Source organism: Aotus nancymaae, unplaced genomic scaffold, assembly GCF_030222135.1.
Source record: "Aotus nancymaae isolate 86718 unplaced genomic scaffold, 86718_ANA_hifiasm-v0.15.2.pri h1tg000019l, whole genome shotgun sequence".
Classification (NCBI taxonomy): domain Eukaryota; kingdom Metazoa; phylum Chordata; class Mammalia; order Primates; family Aotidae; genus Aotus; species Aotus nancymaae.
Genome location: NW_026988431.1, coordinates 25264131 through 25283219, shown reverse-complemented (window position 1 = coordinate 25283219; position 19089 = coordinate 25264131). Strand labels below are relative to the sequence as shown.

Genomic DNA, 19089 nt, shown 5'->3' with positions numbered 1-19089 from the left:
TCAGCTCACTGCAGCCTCAATCTCCTGGGCTCAAGCAATTCTCCCACCTCAGCCTCCTGAGCCGCTGGGACTACAGACATGTGCCACCATGAACTGCTAATTTTTTTCTTAGAGATGGGGTAGCAGTATATTGCCCACGCTGAACATTTTTTTCTTTAAGTTACCTGAACAGATTCCTTTTTGATTAAGCCCTGTTGCAAGCAAGATATCCACTAAATATTTAACTATTTATTTATTTTTTGAGACAGGGTCTGGCCCTGTGGCCCAGGCTGGAGTGCAGTGGTGCGATCATGGCTCACTGCAGCTTTGATTCCTGGGCTCAGACCACCCTCCTGCCTCAGCTTCCTGAGTATCTGGGACTATGAGTACGCACTACCATGCATAGTTTTGTATGTTTTTCTTGGTAGAGATGGGATTTCACCATGTTGCCCAGGCTGGTCTTGAACTCCTGGGCTCAAGCCATCTGCCCACCTTGGCCTCCCTAAGTACTGGCCAATATTTAACTATTTAAATATAAAATTTAACTATAAAAAAATGTTAGCAGTCTTCACTTCAAATACTTTTGTGTCCTTCTGGCAGTGTGTGCACCACCCTTGAAGAAGGACTGCAATAAGGCATGATGCCCTTCAGCTAAAGACACCTGGGCCTTACACTGGGGCCTGCGTGCTGAGAGGGGCTTTCACCCTTGTGGCTAAGATCTGAGTCCCTTGTGAGAAAGGTTTCTGCATTTTAATATGACCACAGCCCTATACGAGGTAGGAAAAGGAAAAAAGCAAAAACAAAAAACAAACAAACGAAAACCACACACACACAAAAAAACAAAAAATCCAAAACCCAGAAGGGTTGTCCTTTCCTTCCCATTGAGCTGGAGGGAGGCCCCAGACCATCCTGCCACCCTCTCCCCAGGGTGAAAGGCAACTTGCTTCCCACCCCAAACTAGAAGTTTCCATGGTTAAACCCACCAGTCCTCCTGATAACAAGGAGGCAAAGCTCTTTTTGTTGTGCTTGGAGGACCTCATATTTTTACTGAGGCCTATTTTCACTACCTCAAGGTTACTTACTTTCTGCCCCAACATTCCAGGAAATCCCGGGAAACCCTGTGAAAAGAGCAACAGATATTATTACTGCCTCTGAAATAAACCTGTAACAGCTGTGGATGGACTTGGTCGGTCATTTTCAAGATGGAGGCCTCTCCATCAGTCCATCCTCAGTCCACAGATAGGGGTGGGTGGGGACTACCACTTGCATTGACATTTATTATTTCTATGGAAAGGTTTTCTCCATTACCTTTTCTCCTTTGGGACCCAAGTCACCCTTTTCACCTCTGGATCCCTAGGAAGAAACCACGGGAGAAAAAGTCAATGAGTTAATATCTTGGGAGGGAAATTCAAGCATTCCAAACTGAAAAGCTCCCTAAACCAAAACTCTAATTTTACAAGTGAAGAAACAGGCTCAGAGATGTCAGGTGACTTGTCCAGGGAAGGAATGCTTTGTGATCTACTTTTTGTTGAACCTCGAAGACCTCTTGCATTCATAAAGGACAACTCACAGAAAATTCTGGGCCCCAAATCCTCTCTCATCCCATAGGAAATTTGTCCACAGGTTGATGCTGGTTTTTTTTTTGCCAGGTCAGAAGGTTGTGTGGTGACAGCTTGGCCTAAAGACATGCATCACCAATTTCCTCCAGCACTCCGTGCAAACTGTGCTTTTTCTCTACCTGGCACGGCCTTCATTTGCTTATCTGCTCCACATGAGGGGCCTCTGCTGCTACCGGGAGCCCTTCTCTTACAGGCCTGCCCTGGTTCAGGAGGTCTCTCACTTCTCTCAGTCCACTGGCAAAGTGCAGGGAATAGCTAGGGATGGTGGCTTCAGTTGCAGACTAAAGAGAGGCCTGGGCCCATCCTCTGTACATCTGATTCTAAAGCCAGTAGCCCAGACCAGGCTCTGGGATACCATCCAAGAAAAGCACTAACCTTTTCCCCTCTGGATCCAGGATAGCCCTAAAAGAAAGCAGAAGATACATTTACAATCAGCCCTGTAGGACTTTTGAGTCTGGTGCAAGAATAGAGGGAATCCCTGAATGTGGTGATAAGGTGTGTCTCCACATTGCACTGTTTTAGTGGGGCTGCAGCACCAAACACAAAGATGTCCCAGAAGGTTGTGTTTATACCAGGCTTAAAGGGAACATTGCTTTTATCACCCTGCAAAGGGCTGATCAAAGGTTTCCATCTGCTCTGATGTCCAGAAACTTGGTTCTTCCTGCCCAGGAGAATAGTGGGAATGGCATCCCTATGCCCCTGCATCCCAGGGCATGATATTCTCCAAAGTACTCATAAAGGCAAGCACCCTGGCTGGTAAGGGCAGGCTCTCCAATATCCGTGACATTCCCTAGTTCACGACTGCTGCCCCACCTAGTCCCTATGTTTGTAGACAGCAGCTGCTCCAGAGCCTTACTGAGAAGATCTGGAATGTCCATCTGGATCACACACTGACCTTGGAGCCCATTGGTCCTCTTGACCCTGGCAAGCCCATCATACCCAGGTCACCTTTTTCACCCTGTGGGAATTAGAAGAAGAAAAGACCCATAGTGACATTTCTTAGAGAAATGGAGCCAGGAGAGTCACAGGCAAGACTGGGAAGGAACTGGGGATATCAGGGATGGCTTGTAAACTGGAGAACCCCAGATGCACCCACTTTCTCCCTCCCAGGGTCCTGAAGCTCCATACTCTACATTTCATTCTTGGGTTTAAGATTAAATATAAAATGAAAATGCCCAAGTTGAAGCAGATATCCACACCAACTGCTCACTAAGATGTTGTAAGTGGTAGTACATAGTATTTTCTTAGTGAGGATAGTGAGAGAGTAGTGGAGGAGGCATGAGGGAACTGGGGCCTCAGAAAACAAGGTGTCAACACATGCAAAAAATTTGCCTGCTTTGCTCTTTACATAGGAAGGCTCTTCAGAATGATTTGTAGTTCGGACTTCCAGCACTCACCCTGTGTACTGAAAACACTCTAAACCAGTACTAACCAATAGAAATATAAGGTGAGCCACATACTTAATTTTAAACTTTTAAAAGATGTCACCTTAAAGTAAAAGTAAATGAATGAAGTTAATTTTAATATATCTTATTTAATCTAATTAATTTAATCATCATAACATGTAATCTATATAAACATTATTGAGATATTTTACATTGTGTTTTTCATAATAAGTAGCTGAAATCTGCTGTGTAATTTACATTTAAAACACATCTCCATTCAGGTGCTAAATTTTCATCCAAAATATTTGACCCGTATTTAGAGATCATAAAATTTATAGTTGAAAAAGCAGATTCACACATTCAAGTTGCTCCAAACATACTTTAACATTTTCAAATAACTGAATTTACTAAAGATTTTGAAATTCAAACAGTTAAAATTTAAAAATTAAGTTCCTTAGTAGCACTAGCAACATTCCACGGGCTTGAGGGTCACATGTGGCCACTGACTGCTGTGCTGGTCAGCTCAACTCTATGCAGAGGATTTTTAAAACATCCTTAGGACTTTTCCTAAGAGGACTGGAAACACAGTTTTCCACAGCTATGATACAGCCAGTAAATGAATCAGAGCAGATGGTGAAATCTACCTGCCCAGCCCTGACTTCTGCAGATAAAACTCCAAGTCACAGCCTCTGAACCCTCTAGTCTATGACTACCAATGAGAAAAACAGAGGCACCGATGGGGGTGTGCTTGCTTTCCATACCCCGAGTGAGGAAGGGGATTTCATCAGCACTCAGCAATCCCTCTCTGGATGTAGGATTTCCATCCTTCAGCCAGACAACACCACCCCCTCCACTCTCCATTCCCTGCCAAGTCAGCATGACAGGTAAGAGCTTCCCAGACATAAGCCCCTCTTAGGTCATCTCAGGGAAACCAAAGTGGGGTGCTAGTTCTAAGGACAAAGGAGAACCGGGGCCTCTGTAAAACAGGGGAGCAGCCCCCTATTTCTCCTCCCACAGGAGCAGAGCTGTTGCACTGACCAAGGTCTTGCAGGCCAAGTGAAGGAGGAAGTGTCTGGGGCCCTGTGGCCAGTTCTTAAGCTCTTTTCTCTTCCCCGTCTTGAGGAAGGGATTCCCTGACTATGTGCCAGAAGCCAGGACAGCTGCCATCTTCCCCACTCTTGTTTTGACACCACATGAGCCCCAAGAGCATGCCACACTTACCCTAGGTCCTTCAGGGCCTGGCCAACCGATGGGCCCAGGCATGCCAGGAACACCTGGGGGGCCAGGTCTACCCTTCAAAGACCAAGAACAAAAGTCAGGGCAACTGGGCTTGTTTCTTTACTTCCAGTAAATATGTTTTGTCACACTGTGTCACCAAACGAGATCTTATTCTTCTCAAGAAATGGAGGGTGGTGTGAAAGGGATTCTAAACTTCTTGGCTTTTCAGTTTTTATCACTCTACCCACCCCCACCCCAAAATCCCCTGTGTTCCAATGGGTTCTTCCCAAGGACGTGCTATGGAATGAGATAGGATGACATTTGAGGGGCAGCAGCAGATGCTGTTGGCACTCTTTCAAGGTCTTTTTGACCTGCTCAGATTGCCCATTGCCCAGAGGCTACTTTCCTTGCTGCTAACAGCTCATTCCTGCAACCTATAACTGCGGTTTGCCCTTGAGCAACTGGAACTGCCCAGTAATTTATGTAACTCCCCTTCCTGCAGCCAATAGCCCAGCTCCCTTGCCTTTGGGCAGTTCATACTCTCAAGTTCTCCTTAGGGATCAAACTGCTAAAGCTGTACTTCACCTGATACCACACCCTTGCTTGGCTTCTTCCACTCCTCCTACAGGCTCCTCCTGAGAGTGGCCCCATAATAATGTATTCACTTGCACATGGTACCTGTCACCTCTGTCTCTGCCTAAGCCAGGGCTATGGAATAGCAAGCCCTGCCAGAGAGAGTGGGTGCAGGTGCTAAGGGCCTATCCTGACCTTGTACCCATTAGCTAATTTCACAGTTAGTTAGAGATGTGAAGGGCTCAGCCCCTAAACCAGATATGCCAAATCCTGGCATGTATACTGGTTTCTACTCTTGCCTCTCACATCCATGGCAGACATCACTAATCAATCATGGTCCTTGTAAAGTCTGAGCATGGAGACCACAGCAGAATATTCTTTGACCATTGCATGGAGACCACCCCAGCACTTCAGACAGCCGCTGTGCTTCGCTATCGTTTTCATCTGTGCCCTAAAGAGTTGTAACTTTGTCTTTCAAAGGACTGTTTCAGGATCTTGTTGACAATGAAACCATTTAATAAACTATTTAACAAGAAATACAGTAATTTATATTTAGAGCCAGGGACATCTTTCTTGGCCAAAGTTTTGCACCCCTGTCTATAACCAAGACCTATAAATTCAGTGCCAATATCCACTGACCTCAGCAAATAAATATAATAGTCTGCTGATTTACTCCCTCTTGACACTAATGAGAGCCTTGATAACATGAGTTTGTGACCTTAAGTAACCTCCATTTATTTCAGCTGAGCCAAAAAGCAAAAGCCATTTGTTTCTGTCTGCTCTGGCACTTTATTCCAATTTAATCAAACAGACAATGAGAGTCATTCTGTGTCACTGGTTGGAGCTATGGAGGGTTTCTCTGATGGGTAGCAGAACGATATGGTCTGAGGTGGGGGCAGGAAGTGAGAGGGGTGGAACCTGGCCAGGCTTGGCAGCCCCTGGAAGAAGTGTGAATGCCTGGTAGTAGCAGGCTCCTGCTCCTGACCAAAGAAGCTGGCAGAAAGGGCAAGGTTACTACTGTTACCATCAAGACAGCAGCACCATCACTGTCCACCTGGGTGTTAGTAGCCACTGAAGTGCATTGTTGGTCCCCCATCCCTAGGAGCACATGTACACACATGCACGTGGAGCACAGATGCCCATGTGACACTCACAGAACAGCGCAGACCATACCTTCCTTCCTGGTCGGCCAAGCTCCCCCTACGGATGGAGAAGACAGGTGAGGAGAGGCTGCTTTGGAAGACATGTTCTGGAAGCAGAAGGCTAAGTAGAGCTGATAACTGGGCAAGGCGATGTGGCTCAGTTGCTTGGCTGCTGCTCAAAGCCCCACTGCAAGTCAGTGTGCCATGTCAAAATACACCAGTGGTAACTCACACCTGCTGCAGCAGCTCAGCCACCACGGAGCCCATCCTCTCACACCAAGGCAGAGGTAGCACATGTTTGGAAATCTCAACTAGGAAATTCTCAGTGGCACCCCCAGAAAACAGGCTGGAATTACCAAGGAAAGAAGGGTTGAAGAAAGCAGTGGTTCATACCTTTTCTCCCTTTGGTCCTGTCTTGCCAGGAAGCCCTGGTGGACCCTAATCAATCAAGATAAAAAGTGAAGAAAATATATATCAGTCCAAAGCCAGATGGATAAGGAGGCTTTTGGTACACTGGGCTCCTACAGCAGCAGCCTCATTCTCTGGGCAGATGTAGGGCTACAGGGTCCCATGGCTCTTCCTGTGCCCTCCAGCCCAGTCCCCTCCTCTGTTCTTCCTCCTCTTTAGCTTTCTCTGAGCTGTGTTTCCAGTGGCTCCATGGTTGCAATGCTTACATATCTACTCTCTGTGGTTTTAATTTTTTCCCTGTAACTCTTTGTTTGCCTAAAACATCCCAAGTGTTTGTTGAGAGTAACCAAAGAGTCTTGAATAAATGTCATTTGTTGAAAACAAGAGGCTTCATCACCTCTCATATCTTTTCAGTAACTCTTGCCAAACTTTCCTGGGGGCTTGACAAGAGACAAGTTAAGTTTTGCACACAGCAGCAGCTGCCACCTTGGGAATTCCCATGGTCAATCTGTGGGTACTAGGTGCCAAATAATAATAATTTTCCTTTCTTCAGCAGGAAAAAGTCTTCTTTTTAAGACACTAAGAATGTGGGCAAATAAACAGTGCATTATTATCCCATTGGAGGGAGCTGACTCCAGCTCAGGGACTCTACAACTCACTGCATCAAAGCTTTGCACATCCACAGCCAGAATGTGTCTGCAAAATGCTCAGTCAGCTGTTTTCCAAATTCTCCAAAATAGCAGAGAGGAAATTCATCAAAATTTCCCAGGCCCCCATTGCACTCCCAGGATCTGCAGGTGAACAAGCATAATGCAAAGCCTGTTTGAAATATGATTTCTACAAAACTTGTCCAAATGACAAACAGCTCCCCTCAGCCAGTGATTCCCAAGTCTATCAGCACATTACAATTCCCTGGAGATGTTTGAAAAGTCCCACAACCCAGGCCCCGTCCCAGCCCAATTAAATAACAACCTCAGGCTGGGTGGGGTGGCTCATGCCTGTAGTCTCAGTGTTTTGGGAGGCCAACATGGGAGGATTGCTTGAGCCCAGGAGTTCGACACCAACCTGGTCAACATGGTGAGACCCTGTCTCCACAAAATATTAAGAAATTAGCCAGGTATGGTGGCACATGCACCTGTGGTCCCAGCTACTTGGGAGGCTGAGGTAGGAGGATCACTTGGAGGCTACAGTTAGTTGTGATCAAGCCACTGCACTCAAACCTCGGTGGCACAGTGAGACCCTTTCTCTAATAATAATAATCATAAATAGCAATCTCAGGTGAGGAGGAACAAGCATCAGTAATTTCTGAAGCTCCCCCAGGGAACTGTAATGTGTAGATAAGTTTGAAAATCACTATCTTTGCTTTATGTATCTTCTATTTTTGGATGGGGAAGCCGAGTGGCGGTTTGGCAGGGGGAGGGCGGGGGGCTCATTCCATTCTCTTGATTCTTCCAAGCCTTAGTTCTTTCTGTTTCTTGAAGTGGACTAGAACTATTTCACAAGATCACTGTGCTCTATCTCAGTGCCTCTCAAACTTTAATATGAGGATGACTCACTCCATTCACTTGTTGGAGGGGTGGTATCTTGTTAGAATGCAGATTCTGATAGAATGAATTTGTCAGGGGGATGAGACTCTGCATTTCTAACCAGCTCCCATATGATGCCAATGTTGCTGGTTCATGGACCTCACTTTGAGTAGGGGCAGCATCCACAGTCCCATGTTCTGGCTACACAGGACCCTGCAGCTGGCTACACAGGACCCTGCAGCTGGCAACACAGCCTCCACGTGCTTCAGAGGGGATTGCACAAGGTTAGAGATGTGTGTGACCAGAGAGTTGCTGTTCTGAGGTCAGCAGAAAATCCCCCTTTCCTTTTCTATGATCCATGGGTTCTCACATGCCTGAGACCTATTAGAGTAAACTGTTGAAGATGGGAAGATAGAAATGCACCTCCAAGGATTCTCATCTTGTTTTTCTGCAGGCTTCCCAGCTTCTCCATGGCAGCCTCTGGCCAACTCTGGGTTCAAAGTCCTGTTTTCTTTCCTGCATTCAACAAGTAATTATGGAGAACCTATCCCAACCCCGTGCACAGTTGTAGACGGGGAATATAACAGTGAGAGAGATGGACAGTGTCTCTGTTCCCATAGACAAAGGCTTGATACATGCTTTCTTTAGAAGTCTACATCATTAATATCTTAGGATTTGTGGGCCACATTTGCTCTCTGTCACAACTACTCAACTCTGCCTTTGTCCTTCAAAAGCAGCCACAGACAGTAAAACTTCAACGTTTTATTGAAACTTTGTCACAGGATTTGATCCAGAGGTATAGTTTGCCAGCCCCTGCCACTGAACTTACGTTTTACAGAGGGGAGACCAGGAACAGAAAAACAAATAAGAAAACTGTAACAGGATGAGAAAATCATGCAGAGAATTAAAATAGATCATTGTGGCAGAGAGTGACTGGTGGTGGGTGCAGGCAGGAGGCGACTTTAGACTAAGTGGTTGAGTGGCTGGTAGAAGGCATGTCTAAGGAGGTGGCATGGAAACTGAGTCCTGAGTGGCTACAAGGAGCTAGACAGGATAGAAACCAGAAAGATGAACATTCCAAATAGCAGGAACCGCAAGTACAAAGGCCCTGTGGCTGAAGCAAGCTTGGAGTATCTGAGGACCCAAGAGATGGTCACTGTGGCTGAGTCAAGGGGACAACAGTGGTGTGAGATGCTGTAGGAGACATAGGCCGGAGTCCCCTCCTGTGGGGCTTTGCCATCCAGGTGAACCTTCAAGTGTCCAGAAGCCATAGGAGAGTTTACCCAGGTGGGTGATGTCATTTCTACGCCCCCTGCATGGGAAGGCACTTGGGGAACTAACTTCTCCCTGCACCCTCTTTTTCCGTGTGGAAGGCCCAGGCCCAGCGGTCCCTTACCGATGGAGCACCCTCTTGGAGGCAGGCCAGAGGGGCCAGGAGTCTGTGGGGTGGGGTCTCTGGAAGGTACTCTTGTTTGTCTAGGAATCTTTTCTCCAGCATTTTGCCTGTTCATCACTCTCCCCTGTAGCTTTGGTGGGAAGGGGTAGGCTGCTTGGGGGCCCAGTGAGGCAGGAAACAAGCTCCTCTGTGCCTCCACTTTCCTGTGCTGAGCACAGGCACCTCTGGGTCCACAGGTGGGGTCAATGGTTCCATAAGGGGCACTACCATCAACTGTTTGTTTGATTGTAACTATAATAAAAACCACATCCATAGAGGCAGCATCCTTATTTGATTCCCCTAAAATCTAGTATTGGAGGGACAATTATTATCCCCATTGCATAGATGAGGAAATCAAGACTGGGAGGCCAGAATTCACCCAGCAAAGAGCCAGTGTTCTATCCATGTGGCTTTGGAACAGGAATTAAACAAGAGAAGGAAAAACAGTTTTGCATCACATGAGAAGGGGCAGACACTAAGAAGCTCTGTGCAGTGGGCTTTCCTGCTCTAAACAGAAGACCACGAGAGGGGACCGGTAGAGTGCACCAACCTGGGGGCCAGGAGGTCCAGGGGAGCCTAGTGAGCCTTGCATGCACGGAGACTGCGAGGTCTCCAGTTCCAGGATGAGATTCTTCATGTCTGGGGAGAGAAGCTTCAATACAAAGCAACACACAGTTAGAGGTCAGGCGTGGGAGACAGAGGAAGGGTCACCATCCTGGACATAGACCTGCTCCGGGGTCAGGTCTCTAAGCCTGGCAATTCCCTGACACCCCAATGACTGCCCCAAGAAGATGGCATCTTGGGCCACCAGCTTCTGTTCTCTCATCTGCTCTTGAGGCAAACCTGGCTTATATGGATTCTTGCAGACACCTTGCAGCTACTTTAGATAGAGTTAGGAAGCTCATTTCAGGGGCCTCTATCCAATGTCTAGGTTAGCACTGTCCAATGGAAACACAACTAACACAAGCCACCGATAAGAGCAACGTTGTAATTTTAAATTGTCTAGTAAGTCACATTTCTACCTTTTAAGAAGGTAAGAAGAAAAAAATGAAATTAATTTTAACAATATACTTTCTTTAACCCAACAAAACCCAAATATTATCATTTAACATATATTCAATACTGGAAAGTTAACTAATGAGATGGTTTACATTCTTTTTTCATACTAATTCTTCAAAATCCAGTATGCATTTTACATTTACAGCACATCTCATCTTGAACTAGCCACACTGCAAGTGCCAGAGAGCTACATATGGCTAGTGATTCCTGAACTGGACAGCCCAGGAGAACGAGCATTGGGAAGGAGCTGAGAATCCCACGTCCCTAGAATGCCCCGGCTGTTGTCTTCTAGGCCAGTTTCCCAAATCTTGCTCTTTTCCTCACCTGGTCCTTTCTTTCCAAATTCTGCTCCCTCTCACACCTCAGTGTGGCTACAGGAGGACTATTTCCTGAGTCACCTCATGGAAATGGTCTATGTTAGGCACGGGCTGTAGAAGGGAATTTCATAAACACTTGGGGAGAAGAAAAACAGAAGGGGAAATTCCATATTTGAGCAGCTGATGGGAACCCATAAAGTTATATTATAAATTCACCTCATTGTTTATGAGATGAGAAACTTTGCCCAATCCAATTCCTGCTGAGAAGAATCTCCCCCCATCATTTATGTAAGATAATTGGAGAATGGACATGCCCCAGAAACTGCAAAATGTCCATTCCAGGTCTCAGCCTCTGGGTGAGAGTGGAGGCTTGAGACTCTCAAAACGATTCTGGAGGCAGCGCAGGTTGAGTGGGGCAGGCAGGCGGGGCTGTGTGCTGGGCACTAAGTAGCCTGCCCTTTTTTTCTCTCATAAATCCCAAAGTACTCACCGGACTTCGGCCACCTCTGAAGAATGGTGGTGGGAACAGTGGTGGTGGAGGGGGCGTCAGCAGGCAGCATGCTTTGTGGCCGGCACGCTTCTTCTGATCCAGGCCAGGAAGGGCTGTTCAGAGAAAACTGCTGCTCGTTAGGGTGTAGTCAGTGGTGGGCCTTTGTCATACCCACTGTGCCCAGGGAAGACCCATCCTGCCACCCCAGACTTCCAAATCTAAATATAGCCTGTTAGATGTGGGGAGAACTCCTATTTGCTACTTGACATAGCAATTACGTCCTTGCCCTTGCCGTTGCTGGATTAAGATGGTTCATAAACAAGGAGATTACTTGTTTGGACACTGTGACCGTTAGAAGGTTGATTTCTCCTTCCTCAGACACTGACTTGTCACCTTCTAGATGTAGCAGGAAATGCAAAGTTCAAACAGACTCATCATATGCACCCAGTAGTTGAGGAGAAAAAAGTGCTTGCTAATAACTTTACTATTGTACTCAGAAAGACATTGTTTAGACAGGGAGGCAGGCAGGGCTGGAGGCAGCATCACTTACAGGACACCCAGATCCACGATTTAAACACACATATTGATTCTAGACTTTACTAACACATTCACGTGTCACCCATTTCACTACAGAGTTACGGTTTAATGTCTCAATATATGGGTAGCCTAATCCGCAGTGTTAGGAAATGAAGGGCCCTGGGCCTCTGAAGCTTTATTTTCACAAAGAGTCTTGCCCATGTTCAATGTTAGTAAGTGTTCAGTGTTGAAATATGCCTTACAAAAAGTACACAGATCAGTTAAGTTACAGCCCACTAGATCTCCATAAGGTGAACATATCCTAGAAACTAGCACCCAAGTCAAGAAACAGCATTCTCCAGCACCAAGAAGCCCCTTCAAGCTCAAATCTCTTCACCCCTTTTCCTCCTGAATTCTAACACTAGAGATTCATTTTGGCTAATTTTAAATTTTATGTAAATGGAATCATACAATATGAACTCTAGTCTTCGGCTTCTCTCTCTTTATGTAGCGTCTGTGGGAATCATCTAGGTTGTTGCTTATCGCTGTCACTGCTGAATAGAGTCCCACTGAGTGACTATATCACAACCTACTCATCCATTCTGCTGAACATTGCTGATGTTCATTGGGTTGATACCACTACACACCCACCAGAATGGGTAACGTGAAAAGGACAGAATATAAGAAATGTGGCAAGGATGTGGAACAACCACAACTATCACACATTAGCTGCCAGAATGTAAACTAATGCAACCTCTTTGAAAAATTGCATGTTATCTTCTATTACAACTGAACATAGACATACACTCCAGCCCAGCAATTTCACTCCTAGGTATTTACCAATAGAAAAGTGGGTGTATTTTCACCAAAATGCATGTACTAAAATGTTCATAGCAGCGAAATCCATAATCACCCAAAGCTATGGTTTTCCAGTTCTCAGTTTTGGTGTCACGATGGTACCTTCACTTCCACCCCTTCACGATACCTCTGATCTCACAGAACACACATGCCAGTTGATCACCACATGCTCTCGGCCCTGATCCCAATTTTCTGTCTTATCTCCCAGGGGCCAGCATCTGTCAACCATCTCCACCTTGTGCTCCAGGACCTGCCTCAGACACTAGGCAAGTGCCGAGTGCTTCCCAGAAATCGCCAGGTCGTGCGGTGTCCACAGGAATGCTGGCTTCGTGCACACACACTCCCTCGCACCCTTGATGATGGAGCATTCTACTGGCCTGTGCCAAAGGCCCTCAGCCTTCTGAGGCCAAATGCCACCTTTTGTGAGAAATATTTTGTAAAGACACCTGTAGTATCTGGAAATGAAATTCATAAATAATACAGGACGCTGATACATGATTTGAAAAATCAATATCGTGCTCTGAACGCTATGTAAAAGAGAAATATAAGCAAGTGATTTATGATATAAAAGTAAACATTTTGAGTATAAGTGGTCAGACACAACCATATTAGAATACACAATGCTGTAGTTAGATGCTCGCACTTATACGAAATCATGGTGAATGCAACAGCTCAAATACAGATTATGGTATTGGCAACTCACATGCTACAAGGGATGTGTCCACCATGTGATGTGATTTTCTGAAATAATAAACAACACTGGGTAAAAATCCTGACTAGACAAAGCACAACCATTACTCTGTAATTGTAGTCTTAGAAAACTCAATTTATATTAAAACAGTGCTTTAAAAATGTTGCATAAAAGAGAATCTGGTTCTAGAATGAGATAATTATATATAGGTTTAAATGTTCCTTGGGACATTTCAAAGTCATGTAGGATGTGGGACAATTGTGTCCCACCCTTTGCAAGGTAGCTCTTACTTCTGACCCGGCTCAACAAAGAGAGTGGTGCTACCCATCCCAGCCTTTGAAACAACCAAAAATATCTTGAAAATTTCCAAAATGACCCCAGAGAAAACTGTTGGCCATCCAATGCTTGGTGCCTAGCTTGGTCACAAAAAGTTCTATAGGACCCAGCATCCAACACCAAAGCAGCATCCACTCCAAGTCGTACAAGTTAACAAGGGACTGAAGGAATTCAGAAAAACAGGAACAACAGGTGGCCATCAGCTGGGATGGACCTGGCCATCTTTTGGGAAAGATGGCATTCCTGCTAATTCTGGAAGACCAAGGAGAATTCAGACAAGAAGTCTTCCAGTCCACAAAAATATCTGGGGAAGTCACGGGTACTTGAGCTAGGCCTTGAAGGGCAAGGGCCAGCTGGAGAGGCAGGTGATGGGAGGAGGGGAGGCTCCCCAGGGAACAGGAGGAATGGCAGGAGAGAGACTGTTCCATTCAGGGCTACTTGGATTGTGAGAAACAGAGCTTCACTCACAGGGGATCTGGGGAAAAAGGAGATTTAATGTAAAGTTAAAAATGACAGAAAGAGCTGGAACCAACGCGTCAATGGGATATGACACTGTCATGGTATTTCTGTCACCTTCCCCGGTCCGCTGTCCCCATCTCCCCTTTCGTGCTTCTTTCTGTGCACCTGACCCATTCCACCTTCTCTGGTGTCTTCACACCCATTTCCCCATGACGGCTGACCCAGTTTTGCCTCACCTCTTTTACCTCCCCCATCTTTTTTGTCTGGAACATCCCCTTGTGGGTCTTAGTTCAAACATCCACCATAGGAAATCTGTTTGCCTAGCCAGGTGACAGGCCATGGGGGTGGCTGAGCAGAGCCTGGCCTGGACTGGGCTCAGACCCAGTCTTTAGCAGGATCTCAGGGTCTGTCACCAGCTCAACAAAGGCTGTGGGAGGAGTTTCTCCTGAGGAAGGCAAGGCAGAAAAGGAACTCAATATGTCAAACAGGTCAGGTGTGGTGGTTCACGCCTGTAATCCTAGCACTTTGCGGGACCGAGGCTACACAGGGTGCTGGGTGAAGGAAGGGACTGGAGGCCATATATGGTCTGGAAAAATAATGGTGATGAGTGCATATTAGCCATGTGGGCCTGCCGGCCTCCCACTTGCTTTTGGAACACTGCAGCCTCAGCCCTGAGGCAAAAGAGAAGCAAAGGAGGAACTGCAGCCAGGGGACCTTAAAAAGGTTCCAGGATTGCTGTGAGCCTGCTGGCCTCCACCACCCGACAATGGAAGCTGGGGTTAGGAGTTCGAGACCAGTCTGGCCAAATGGCGAAACCCTGTCTCTACTAAAAATACCAAAATGTGCTGGGTGTGGTGGCACGTGCCTGTAATTCCAGCTACTCAGGAAGCTGAGACAGGAGACTCACTCTAACTTGGGAGGCAGAGGTTGTAGTGAGCTGAGATAGTGCCGTTGCACTCTAGCCTGGGCAAGAGCTAAACTCCACCTCAAAAAAAAAAAAAGTTAAACACAGCACAGAGCCAAGACACTTCAAGGTGGTGGCCTAATGAAGAGCAGGCTCTCAAAGGAACAGTGGGTGGTGGGGCCAGGATGCAGGGAAAGCTAGAAAGTTAATTTGGGGCTAGATTGTGCCGTTTAAGCTTTAATCAGAAAGTTGTAGGAAGCCACGGCAGGTGGAGGGTAAAAGGAGGACAGGATCAAAATGGTGCTGGAGAACACGTGTGCAGGGAAGTGCAGGTGTGGGGAGGACAGGCTTGGAGGATGCAAGCATGCAGCAGGGCATGGGACAGGAAAGGAGGTACCAATGCAGAGAAACTGCGGGCCAACGTGCTGCAGCATAAAAAGAGCAGGGAGAATCGAGGGTGGTTTTGAAGTTGCAGGGGACCTGGGGCAACAGCAGTCACAGTTTGAGACAGAAAAGTCACAGCAAGCACTAGTGTATAGGGAATGCTGCTAATTTGGTGTTCGACATTTATTCATTTGAGCACGCTCTTCACCAGTACAGGGCCAGGCTTTGTGGGAAGCAGAAATTACCTAAATGATGTCTGTAGCTGGAAAGGCTTGCAGAGCTTAGAGGCCTTCTGTTTATACCCCAGTCCCTGCCCTCCCATAAGCAGCCCATCAAGAAGTGTTCAGGTGCCACCTCCACCAGGAAGCTTTCCTTGACTTCCGAGGCCAAGATTGAGTGGCCCTGCTATGTTTTTCTCTGGGTTTACCCCTATGTTAGGTTTTCTCCATGGGGAAAAATATTTCCTTGTATCTCTCTGACCAAACTGTGCTTTGAAGGCAAGAGCCAGTTTTTATCCCCAGAGTCTAGCACTGTATCTGGAATACACCAAACCTTCCACAAATGTTTGCTGAATGAATAATGACAAATACCACATGCAATGCACCATTTAAGTGATTCACACATATATATTCACCTAATCCTCACAGCAACCTTGAAAGCTAGGTACTACTCTTATCATCATCTCCATTTTACAGATCCATTGACTGAGGCAAAGAGGTTAAGCAATTTGTCCGAAGTTATATAGCTAGTAAGTGACAGAGCCAGGCAGTCTGGTTCCAGATCCCTTCCTCTTAAACTCTCCACCATGACTGCATGCGGTAGAAATGAAGGTCTGGAACTACAAGTCCCATAACAACTTGGGGCTACAGTATCAATGCCCTCCAAGCAAAGGCCGCAGGGAACCAACCTGGGTTTACTGACTCACTGCAAAGAGGGAGAACACACGCCAGAAGGAACCACGGGGCATCTCAGTTAGAGGGTGCAGGAAAGGACTGATTCTTTTCCAGCTGAAAGGGTTGGGGCTTTTGCTAGGTGATTGAGGGGAGACTCTGATGAAGCAAAGTCTGGCTTCACTCTGGATTGGATGCCATCAGGAAGAAAGGGCTATTCTATAATTGAGTATCTTAATTCATATCTAGAAGAAGAGAGGGGAGCAGCCTAAAGCTGTGATTGGCTTTTTAAAAAGCAGCAGTCACTCATCTTACCAAGGATAGGAGAATGTTTAGTCATTTTTGTGGTTGGATGATAGTCCTGTTTTCGTCTGTTCGGTTGTGCTAATAGAGTGATTCTTACTTTTGCCTCGATCCATCAAGGTCACAAGGTGCCCCTGTCTGATGTTGGTGTTCTGTGACATCGCTTCTTTGTGGCAGAACACCATGCCGAGCTCTGCGTGTCCAGCAGCTCCAGCTGTCATGGGCTACTTTTCTTTTCTCAGTGGTAAAATAATCTGGCTACATTGTTCCAGAACTTGACATTAATGCCAATGTATTCCTCTTCGAGCTTCTCCAAGTTTCCTAGAGTGTAAAGTCGCTAGGAGTGGGCAGCTTCAGCTGTAGGGTGGTGGAGGCCGGCAGGCTCCCACCAATCCTGGAACCTTTTTAAGGTCCCCTGGCTGCAGTTCCTCCTTTGCTTCTCTTTTGCCTCAGGATTGAGGCTGCAGTGTTCCAAAAGCACCTGGGAGGCTGGCAGGCCCACATGGCTAATATGCACTCATCACCATTATTTTTCCAGACCATATATGGCCTCCAGTCCCTTCCTTCACCCAGCACCCTGTGTGGCCTTCCACTGATGAAGAATCTTGTATCATTTAAAGCATCGCCTCTCTCCTTTCTTGCTGGAAACTGGAGGCTTCTTCAGTGACCACAAATTACCAGCTGCACTTCTGGCTGAGGGCTCTGCATCATTCATCCCCCGCACCCCACCCCATTCCCCTCAACCTTTCCCCCTCAACCCACTTTCTTCCCAGCAGGGGAAGGCTATCTATTTCTGCCCTTCCCCCACTCCCTGGAGCTGTTTGTTTTTAGCAGCCTAGTTTATTTACAGCTCCTTCCAGCTCAGAATATTTCCATCAGGTGGACGTGTTTGGGAGCAGCTTCCCCCTCCCGCTCCTTCCCAATCAACTAAGCCAGGACTTCACATGTCTATTTTGGTGTCATCCGAGTGGCCTGTGGGTATCTCTCATGGACCTTCTCTGTAGAATCATGTTTGAGCTCAGGCTTCAGTCTGGAAAAGCCCCGGAAGGCTCTGTTGTATTGAAAGCAATCCTGTGAGTATCTCCGTGGAGCCTGCAGAAACCTGGGTGCAGCTCGTGGCTCAGCCCCAGGCAGCTGCCTTGGAAATGCCAATCATCACGGAACTTCAGGAACTTGTGCCCCAACTTAAAGACATCAAGGTCATGTTGTATGTGGCCAGTGCATTGCCAAATTGCGGGTAATTGTTTAATGCAGGCTTTGGGCAAGTGTTGGGGGCTTTTGTTGTTGATAATGCTGATTTTGCCCTTTGGACTCAATACCCATTCTTGAAAAGAAGACTTTCTCCTGTTTCATTTCAAGAAACTGAGGCACATCTTTGGAAAGTGATTCTCTCCAATTTACTCTTGGAAAGACATGGACTGGGATCAAAGAGTGTTAAGTCCGGGTGCAAGTGGCCATGTAAGCCAGTGCAACTCACTTACTCAATCTGAAATTTAATTTCCTCATCTGTACCACAAGGACTTTTGCCCAAATCATCCCCAAAGTCCTTTAGTCTTTTGTTTGTTTGGTTTTTGAGATGAAGTCTCTGTTGCCCAGGCTGGAGTGCAATGGTGCATTCGTGGCCTACTGCAACCTCCGCCTCCCAGGTTCAAGCCATTCTCATGCCTCAGCCTCCTGAGTAGCTGGGATTACAGGTGTGTGCCACCACGCCCAGCTAATATTTGCATTTTTAGTAGAGACGGTTTTGTCATGTTGGCCAGGCTAGTCTTGAACTCTTGACCTCAGGTGATCCACCTGCCTCAGCTTCCCAAAGTGCTGGGATTACAGGCATGAGCCACTGCACCTGGCCTCCTTTAGTCCCTTTTTAAAATAAGTATGACACCAGGACCACCACCGTGTCCCTCTTCATCTCTCCTCTTGCAAGGCCAGCCCCACAACAGGTTACTAGAAACAGCCTTTTCTGTTTCTGCCTTCTCTCTTTGCATCAAGTAGCCTCCCCTCCCAACCCCTCAATTCAACAAATGTGTCATGAGATGCTGCCAAAGGAAAGAAGTGACATAAGCATCCTGCCTCAGCAGTTTGGGATAATTACAAGTGCAGCCATATAACTGTTCTGCACCTGCCTGTCCAGTTGGTGAACTGGTCAGCTTTTTACTTCCTCCTCCTCCTTTGGGGCCTTTCCCTGCCTATGGGAACTTGCATGAGAAAGCCACCCAAGAGAAGAGAGAAGGCCAAAGGCACACTCTGTATGACATCTCGGACTGCTTTGACTTTACTGCAGTGAGTTGGGTCTCAGCTACAATAAAGTTCTTACATTAACTGAATGAAATTTGCCCCAAATTTCCCCCGAGTCACATGTTCCATAGAAGGCTGCCCCCTACAACTTTCCTTCAATCCCCACCACAAACCTTGAAAAACAAATTCTGATCCTAAAAGTTGCAGGTAATTTGAACTTCTCTCTGAAGGAGTTTGCCTTCTGCTGTATGTCTGCGAACAGGCAAGGATGCAACCTACGAAGAAAAATTTGGTGGCTTGGTGGCCGTGCCTCTGAGCCAAATTACCGAAGGCAGTCCACTCAAGAGTGATGGAGAGTGTCT

At 46.6% G+C, this 19089-nt stretch overlaps 1 protein-coding gene across 4 annotated transcripts in view; it reads right to left on the bottom strand.

Moving 5' to 3' along the window:
* The window catches only part of COLQ (collagen like tail subunit of asymmetric acetylcholinesterase), a 64134-nt gene that overhangs the window by 21854 nt on the left and 23191 nt on the right, over positions 1-19089 (bottom strand). For 3 of the 4 annotated variants that reach the window (XM_012466784.2, XM_012466780.2, XM_012466782.3), the window contains exons 2-10: positions 11152-11264; positions 9836-9937; positions 6310-6354; positions 5948-5974; positions 4205-4276; positions 2494-2556; positions 1974-2000; positions 1288-1332; positions 1062-1097 (exon numbers count right to left, since the gene is read on the bottom strand). In XM_012466784.2, the coding sequence (XP_012322207.2) occupies positions 1062-1097; positions 1288-1332; positions 1974-2000; positions 2494-2556; positions 4205-4276; positions 5948-5974; positions 6310-6354; positions 9836-9937; positions 11152-11264 (530 nt within the window). Of the gene's footprint in view, positions 1-1061; positions 1098-1287; positions 1333-1973; positions 2001-2493; positions 2557-4204; positions 4277-5947; positions 5975-6309; positions 6355-9835; positions 9938-10668; positions 11043-11151; positions 11265-19089 lie in introns of those variants that run through there. The other variant, XM_012466785.3, reaches the window with a different exon arrangement.